Source organism: Dreissena polymorpha, chromosome 2, assembly GCF_020536995.1.
Source record: "Dreissena polymorpha isolate Duluth1 chromosome 2, UMN_Dpol_1.0, whole genome shotgun sequence".
Taxonomy (NCBI): domain Eukaryota; kingdom Metazoa; phylum Mollusca; class Bivalvia; order Myida; family Dreissenidae; genus Dreissena; species Dreissena polymorpha.
Genome location: NC_068356.1, coordinates 100,208,612 through 100,218,316, shown reverse-complemented (window position 1 = coordinate 100,218,316; position 9,705 = coordinate 100,208,612). Strand labels below are relative to the sequence as shown.

Genomic DNA, 9,705 nt, shown 5'->3' with positions numbered 1-9,705 from the left:
ACAGTCGTATTGCAATGACATCATCACATGACGTACATTTGATTGATACTGTTATTTGTATTATTTACTTTATTTTTCAACGTACATACGAAGGCCCAAATCTTTGCAGAACATAAACACATTATATAATAAATAAGATGTAGTTTTTTAAATAATAAGTTATCAACTCAATTAAGAAGTCACCAACATGAATAAAACCAATAACTTCATTCTCAACATTATCATTATATTTCATCGACAGCAAGTTTTGTATACAGTATGATAATTATCGAAATAAATATAAGATAATACTGATTCTTGAAACTATGATATGTGTCCCTTAATTTAAATGCTAAATTCACTAAAAGGCCAAGGTCGACGAATTTTAATTAGGCTCATATATGTTGTTTTTTCCACACAATCAACTCCAAAAATGAAGATAGCTCGGTCTTTTACCGTTAACTTTTTTTTGTATAATACATGTTCAACGTTGTTATCTGACAAAGACGAACGATTAGATCCATCAAAACATTATTAGAAAATTGAATGTTTCTAATAATAACGCACGCGACTCAAATGTGCTGAAGTAGTCAAATTTCAAAAATAAATGTAAGTCCTGCAATCATAGAAACCATTACATACAATATGTTTCTTTAAAAAAGCTATGAATGTGCATTTGCGCTACATCCTATTCTTAGCGCCACATCCTTGGCATTGGCTGTATCTCTTTTTGAAAAAATGCATATTATGTATCACATCGGCTAGAAGCCGATGTTTTTGCGCATGCATTAACTTGTACATGTTCAAAGCAATCGTTTTGTGATTAAACTGGCTGGGGATGTCCTGGTCACACTGGCACAATACATCGATTTGCTTTTACGAAATCTACAATGCCACAACTTATAAAGGATGGCGAAAGTTTATCCGGTTAGGCTCAGAAAAAGAAAATAGGCGAGCTTTAGCGAGCCCTAGTTTCTTGTTCGGGCCGAACCGGATAGACTTTCTCCATCTCGGCACTAACCATGTACTCGATTTATTCTGCTTCATTTTAAATTATGTCTTTAACATAGTGCTATTTTGTTCGATTGAATGATATTTCATTGAAAAATAAATTCAATTGCAGACGACTGCAAATAAGTATTAGTGGAGTGTAACCTTTCAATTTATATAAAAAACGCCGTATATCAAAGGTTATGAGTAAATAAACTGAAATGCGAAATTGATTACTTAATTGCCATATGTTGGCTAAAATTTAATAAATATTTATTACTTTTACTATCATTTTGTTTTGACAAAACATTTCGCAGGAACCTCGCACATATTTTTTGTAAAAGGTAAAATATTAGAACATGTTAATCGGCGCGTAGGAAAACGTATATGTACTTATGGTTAGATCGTGATCACGCGAGGTACTGCCGTAGATCAACTAGTTTATTCGACCCTGTTTTATAATAGGTCAATGTTTGGAACAGAGGCAGGATAAATAATTAATATGGCGACTATGTATATCTGTATTTAATCATCCGCGTTAATATTAACCATTTATAGTAATTATGTAATAATTTGCTTAAATATTTGTCCTATCGAGCGACCGGGCTTTTATTGGCCTACGTTGTCATGACCGCAACACGAATTTCTTAACACTGCGTTTTTGCTCTGTTTCCAGGACTCGACATTGTGCATTGTGCTGAGTGTTGTGCGCCATATTTAGATGGTAACGGGTAGGTCTATGTACATACAGTAGTTGCTCTCAGTTTTCGAAAACTATACGTTTCAGGAAACAATATTTTGTATCACAAAAATTTATATATTTTATACATCGCACACGTGTTTTTACAACCGGACGACGGACATGAAAGCCGTAAGATGATTGCGAAAAGTCATTGTGCCAATACATATAGGTAGATCGGGATGTTAACCTGATATACAGTAGATAATAAATGCAGCCTCAGGCGCAGATGGACCGTAGCAGCTTCTATTGTATACGAAATATGAATTTTGGTATGGGGTTGAATATAACGTTGTTATGGATCAATAAGTACGGCGATTAAATGTATGAACATTTTTCGTTTTAAATCACTTGGGAAACAACTGTTTGGTGTCAATTAGTGTCGATTACAATTATACTGTTTGTATTTGAAGGTTCATACAGGAGTCTATTAAATAATTTTAGTAATATTATTATCATTACACTTCATTTAATATATACTAGTAGTTGATACCTTGTTGTTAGTGAAGAAGCGTCAACGGCAATTAATCCCCGAAATAATTTAATATTTATAAAATGAACACATCAATCTGGTCTTGATGCTTATCGAGAAGACCAACCACTTACGTGTACACTAAATACGATGATATACGATATACTAAGATTTTAAAGTGAATATGCCGGAAACTGGAGGTATGTCTTTCACATAAATTTGCATATAATTAAAGCTGACCGTGTACAAGGGGTGAACGTTAATGTGTGTAACAGTACGCTCACTTCCTTAGTGAAGTTTACCCACTATTCAACTGGATAAGCGATATTCAGTTCGCATAATGTATACATCACACTTGGAGAATACATGACCGACGAATTAGGCAGTACAAATAGATTTTGCTTAAAGCGTTTCATTTAATAGACGTGTTCACAGTTTATGTGTTAAATCGGTAAAATAAGTATTCATGAAACGATATTTCTAAGTCATGAGTGTTTATTCCGATTGTTATCTGTGCAATATACTTTCGTTAAGCGGCCCATCCACACACAATATCATTGTCAATTTTATTGACTCAATAATATTGACAGAATATTTTTGTGCCCTTATACATTGACGGTGTCTTCAATATCATCAATTCACTATCAATTTTATTGTCAAACTTCATTATAGACAATAAAACTGACAATGATATTGTGTGTGGATGGGCCGCTTTACGGAATCTGTGACAATCTGTCAACATGCCGCATGTAGAAACAAAGAAATATCTTTTTAAGACGATATTCGGCCTATATACTGATTTTGATTTTGATAATACATGTTGATATTAAAGCTTCCTAAATAAGTATATTGAAAAAAGGTTAAATTGTTGTTTGTTTGTTTTAAAGTTTTTAAATTCTTATCCCTCGAATAAAATGTTTGGTATGTATTGTATTTCATACTGGTGTATGAAACATGTTTAATGTATGGGGATGCAGTATATTAAGCAATACATTATACATTTTACATTTGCAATGCGTTATATATATATATATATATTTATATATATATATATTATATATATATATATATATATATATATATATATATATATATATATATATATATATATATATATATATATATATATATATATATTTACACAATTTAAACACATATCCATTTATCTATGTACATGTGTACTAATATTGCAAACGTTTGTAAGTAGATATATATATCACGTCAAGTCATACTATGAAAAAAATTGAAGGAAGACCGTGTTATTTGCAAATCGCTTTCATGAAAGATATCCAGATTGGCTGACCGTCTGCTGACAATGGCATGCTGCGAGATGTGAACTATTAAGTCCAAAAGAAGATGCACACTATTAATGCTGTAATGCTGGCTCTTTGTTCTTTTGTGCCTACATACATGCCATACAGATCAAGTGAGAAATTCGTTCCGGCCCATTGATTTGAGGCGAAATTATGGGCCTTGAAATTATCTGTATAATAATCTTTTTTCCGGATTTTTTTTACGCAACGCTTTCAGATATTGAGCTGATTTGTGGTATGTGAGTCAACATACATTACTTTCAGATGATGTAGTCCGAAGATAGGGTCTGAGACTTTAACATTTTCTCCATAGTAAACGTTTTCCGGACGTTTTTTTACGCAACAGCTTCAGATATTGAGCTTATATTTAGTATGTGAGTCTACCTACATGACCTCAAGATGACGTGTGAAATTCATACCGGTCCATTGATTTTTGGCGAAGTTAGGGGCTTTGGGCATAGATATTATTCTGTATTATACCTTTTCGATATTGAGATGATTTTTTTGTATTTGAGTCTACCTACGTGAGTTACATTTGAATTGTAAGTTTCGTTTTTGTCCATTTATTTTCGGATAAGTTATAGGCCTTGTTTTCTCTAAAATAGCTGCTGTAGAACTTCAAAGAGCAGTAAGGGACATTGTGTTTGAAAAAACGCAGCTTTTATTCTCTTTGTATTCTACATTTCGTCACGTTGATTTTAGTGAGAACTATATTAAAATAAATTTGATATATTGTTAAACATATGGACAATGTTCTGATTAAGTAGTTTAAGCATTGAACAGAAGGATTTGAAACTAAAACAGAAAGATGTATTTTCCTTGCATTTAACGCTTGGTTTCATTGTTATCTGTCTTCAACGTCATGTGTTTATACTATAATTAGAACATTGTTCAACACAAGAAAATTTTAAAAATAAAAAAGAACTATGTTAATACCAGCTATGGTCATGTTTTTGTGTTGTCCTCATTACAACAACATACTTTGTTTGTTGTATATTTGTTTCAACAATTACGACATAATGTTTAATGTTTCGAGAAGCAATACATTTAATAAATTTTGCTTCAAACACATAGCGGTTTGTAACAAAAAGTAAAAAATGCACAACGCAGTTTGAAATAACATAATAAAGTTTTAGGAACTCAAAGACTTAAATGAATAAATATCTGCGTCGATGCGCTGAAAGTGGCTTTATTTGCGAGAAAAGCTTACTATTTTAATATCACACGAAGTCTCCATGTCATATATCCAAAGCACTATACTCGAGAGCTGGTTCTATTTAATGGTAAAACTCTGGTGCAAGGATCGTAGGTTCGATCCCCGGCTCAAACCTAATTTTACTACTCGTGTTTCGTGTGTCGATGTGTCGACACTTTTGTCTCATTATCTGGCATAACGCCCCAAAACAAAATAAATATCGTTTGTGGCGATGTCAATTTTAGAGAATCCATGTACATTCAATAAAAAATGTATCAAACGCACGTCTGTACGGTGGCAAAGATGCGTCATGTACATGTTTGTATTTATTTCACTCCCACATTTTTGTAACTCATAATACGAACGATAATACTCAATCTTGCGAACGAGTTAGTAATTATTATGATAGTATTTAGTTAAGCGGTAAAATAATGAAAACATAATATACCCATAACAATCCTCATTGAAATGTATAAACATACAAAAACAATACAATAGAGTGCTTTCTCTAGAGGAAAAACGATAACAAACAATCTATTGAAACATACTTCCGATGTTTCAGGGAGTACCGCGCGTCATTTTGGTGCCCACAAAAGTGCTGTTACAGACGACATATTGGAGCGACACCAACAGAGACTCTTTATGTCAAAGAATTGGACTTCCGGTTCCGGGAATGTTGTGATAATCCTGACCACCAAGTGTATTCATACGAGCGACGTACGTGCCTTTTACAACAACCAATAAGTTTAAGGTAATTCATAATCGTCCGGGTGGAAAATTTTATCGGGTGCCAATTGTCCTCGTCGACAGATTTACGAGGTGCCGATTGTCCGGGAATGCAAACAAACACAGTGAGCCGGTTGTCCGGATACCGTTTAATGTTATCAAAATATATATAGAAAATAACCCTGACAAATTCGCATTTGACCTCCAACTTATACCATGTCTATTCAGTGCAATAAAACTAACTCATACGTTTTTTACAACCCCTTTTGAAATTATTGTTATAACAGCATCAGGATTACTGACTATGCTAAAATTAACAAATTTAAATCTATGGTTACGACATGAGTCCAATGTGAGCAGCGGGCGGTCTTTTGACCTATAACAACTGTGATATAAAAACAATAGATCTATCCCGGAAAAGCACGAGTTTAGAAAATCTCACTAATCACCCCGGTACAAACAACGCTTGGCAATTAAATCAACCAATGAATGATAGCTTACTTTAAATTATAACGGTTGATACGGTGTGTGATTTTGAAAAGATAATAAATGGGCCATGTTTTGAAGAAAATGTTCCAACTTGCTTTCCCGTTTAAATAGCTTAAAATGCCGCTTAGTCATTTGGTTAAGTATTATTTACAGTGTAAAGCTGATTTACAACAGTCATAAATCGCTACTCAAATCTGCTGCAGATCCGTTAGTTGACTTGGTTGTAAATGGCCAGTAATACAAGTTTATATCAGTGAGGTATAAAATGAAGAGCTACACATTGTTTTCCTCTGTATATTACGCGCTTGAGATCACATGCTGTAAAAAAAGCAACCGTTTTGGAGTGTCTTAGATGTTTGTTTTGTGGGATATATTGTGTTATATGGTTAAACGTGATACGAATACTTTTATTTGATTTATTTATTTATAAGCGTTTAATGATTTGCTTAGCTCACATCTCAACACGGGCTAGTTTCCTAAGGCGTGCTATAATGTACACAAACGTTCAACCGCTTGCTTGACTTGTTCTAATGTGGAACCAATAATGAAACGATTACGACACAAAATAACTCAGCACTCAACGCGAAGGCAGAAAAGGGAGAGGCTCAGTTGTATTCTTACTTCATTTAAAGCAAATATATGTTGTTATATCATTACAGGTCGGACAAACCGGTCAAAGTTGGTTAATATTGGGTAAACATTTCAGGCAGCATCCAGAATCATTTATATTTTTTTATGTGTAATAAGATAGGTTATACTTACCAAGTCTATCATATTGTTGACTGCACCACGTATCGTATTGTAATAGATAAATTGTTCTATATTGTTGAAGACTGGTTCAAACAAAATGTTTTATGCGTTATTCTTAACAAACGAGGGGCACTCACTCCAGCATTCGTGCTACCATATAATATAACTTTGGCATCCCTTTGAGATCTGATGGCTGTACATTATACTGTGCACGTTTGGAAATGATTCGCTGGGAAATGGTATATTTGACTGTTTTGCCTGAAAAAAAGCACATAAAAAACTCTACTTCTGCTGATATGATCATGCTTATAACAACCGATATTGGTGTAACGATTGTATACAAAAAACTGTGTTCGTTGTGTTAATATGGGATAAAAAGTAAAGCCTATCTACCACCAAGGTGACCGAAAATGTATTCCATAAATCGCAGTCAAGGGTTGTGTATTGTCATATGTTAACCGGAACTTGTTCATCAAACTCTCTCTTGACGAGCGATTCATATTTTTGTGCCATTTTGGTTTCCAGAGCTGGTCCTGGAACGATTTTAAGTTATCTTCATAGATTTTGAGTGCATATATTTTTAAAAGAACAGTACTGAGCCATCTTTCTCTGTACGTGACACTGTGTGTAATAAGGTTGTAGGAATTCAATAAACAATTAAATGCTCATGTTTCACTGAAATAGGCTAGACAGAATGAGACCGAGACCACATATGGCCGCTCTCTTGCACAGAAAGCGATGTTGGTGTTTAAATGAATTGACTCATATATACAAAATATATATAGGTCATGCTCTGTGAAAAAGGGGTTTATTGCACGTGCGTAAAAATTTCAATGTCGTCCCAGATTTGCCTGTGCAGTTTTAACAGGCTTATCAGGGAATGACACTTTTCGCTTTTTTGATATTTTGCTTTTAAATTTTTGCACAGGCTTCTCTGGAATGATACTTTACGCACGTGCATTTAACCTCCTATTTCACAGAGCGCGGCTAATTGTTATAGTGATGGCAGCCGTGCGTGCCGCTTAAAGAGGATTACGTTTTAAAGCCACGGTAATCCATACGCCATTAATTTGTAATATGTCGTAAGCACACTACTTGTATTTTGAGTGTATCGTTGAACAGATCGTCATTTTGTGTGAACACTTAGTGTGAATATAAGATTGAACAAATTCCACAAAGAGAGAGTTTTTTTCCAACGTGCCCGTGTTTCATTTTAAAATTTGAAGTTTAAGTATATGAGCTCAGTTGGTCAAGTGGTTTAAGTATAAGCCTCTATCTCCGAGGGTCAGTTGTTCGAGTTCAGATATGGATATCTTTTTTTCTTTCTTTTAATTTATTCTTGTTTTTTTTTTTACTGGAGAAATTTAGTTCCAATGTTTGCATTAATTAATATAAGGCATTTAATGAAGAACTTTAATACATGCTTAAATCTGTTGAAAGGGTCCCTTTAACTAAGAGATTGTTCATTTTAGTTAAGATAATACAAATGATGAATCGTTGAATCAGTAAACGGTCGTACTTTGGTAAAATTAGGTTAAAGTTGAATTTAACCAAAGAAACCTAACTCAAATTATGCGCTAAGTGCTTATGTTATTACACCTAGGTAATACTTTTCATTTATCCGAGAACATGGTTTGTAAGCATACGTAAGTATTATTGTTGTTGCTGCACTAAAATATGCATTTTATTGACAATCCTGCATGTTTCAACACGTTCGCCTTTTCTATAAAACATGATTGACGTATCGAATACAAATACTCAATAACTGTCTACATAAAGTTTTATTTGTGTAGTCTTTTATTTTCAACAACATGTCAGCTATCCCAGTATTTTTATCTTTTATTTGAGCATGACTTATCGTAGTATAAAGTATGTTGAAATAATTATTTCAGAACTTACGTGCTCCTGACGACAGCGGTTTCCATAGTAACGGTGACCGGGACAATGGTGTACTGCCTCATATCGAAATGTCAAAACAAAATACACACGAAGAACAATGTGAATGTCTCTAACACTATAGACATTGGTAAGCACGAAAAAGCGACCAAGCTTTAATGTGACAGTTTAACTATGGGGAAATATAATCGCAGTTCCCAGTCACCCAAGTTTGCATAAGGGTCTACAAGTGCTACGTGTTAAACGGTTTTAAAAGATTGGCGATAAAACTTATTGTTTTATTTATGCTCTGTTTCGTTTGTTTGTAAACTATACATCGGATAGCAGCAACAACATCATTGATCAGTTATACTTAACATCTGTAAACAACACAAATACTATAAACTGTTACATTCATAAACTTTCGGAGACTTTTCCCACAATACATTTTTGGCGCGGACCAATACATTTTTACCGTTCGAGACTTACTGATGTAAAAATACCGTTTATTTGTCGTTGTTCACTGCCCGACTTTAAAAAATAAATTTATCTATTTCAGATGATATCACCAAGCCATTGGATCCGTTTGCTAGAATCGACTATCCAGAAAGAAAATCGAATTCATGGAAAATCTCTAAACTTTGATGTCCTATAGCAATGTTGCCTTTCTATGAATATAATATTACATATGTGTTCATCATTCTTGACGTAGTTTTTAATCAAATTCATGTTCATTCACATGTTCCTTCGTAACTCGTGACGAAGGCTATTAAGATTAAAAATAATGCACATATTCTGCCATTCTTTGTAACGTAAATGAGTTTACAAATCCCATTATAGTTGAATCGTTAGGGAATAGTTTCGTTCATCATTTCCGACGTCATACGATGTGCAGGATTTTTACGAATTCCCGAAACATTTTTAGCGAAATTATAGGGTATCGTTCCATCGGATTAACATCATAAATACTGTATACTAGTATATGGTATTACACTGCGAATCGTGTTAAAAAACACTTCGATTTCCTTACTGCAGTTAAGTGTAAATTAAATATAAAAAAAAAATCGAATATGTTACTTAACTTTTCCCGCATTCACTTCAAATTCGAATATTGCGTTATTAACACGGCTATAATAAACGTTATCAAAATTGTCAATAGTAGTGCATTTAAAACATA

At 33.6% G+C, this 9,705-nt stretch overlaps 1 protein-coding gene across 1 annotated transcript in view; it reads left to right on the top strand.

The window, feature by feature from the left end:
* Positions 1-9,480, top strand: part of LOC127869936 (uncharacterized) — an 11,785-nt gene extending 2,305 nt beyond the window's left edge. The window contains exons 2-5 of the mRNA XM_052412594.1: positions 1,646-1,700; positions 5,251-5,439; positions 8,546-8,679; positions 9,088-9,480. Of these exons, the coding sequence (XP_052268554.1) occupies positions 1,646-1,700; positions 5,251-5,439; positions 8,546-8,679; positions 9,088-9,173 (464 nt within the window). The 3' untranslated portion in view covers positions 9,174-9,480. The remainder of the gene's footprint in view (positions 1-1,645; positions 1,701-5,250; positions 5,440-8,545; positions 8,680-9,087) is intronic.
* Positions 9,481-9,705: the final 225 nt, after the last annotated feature.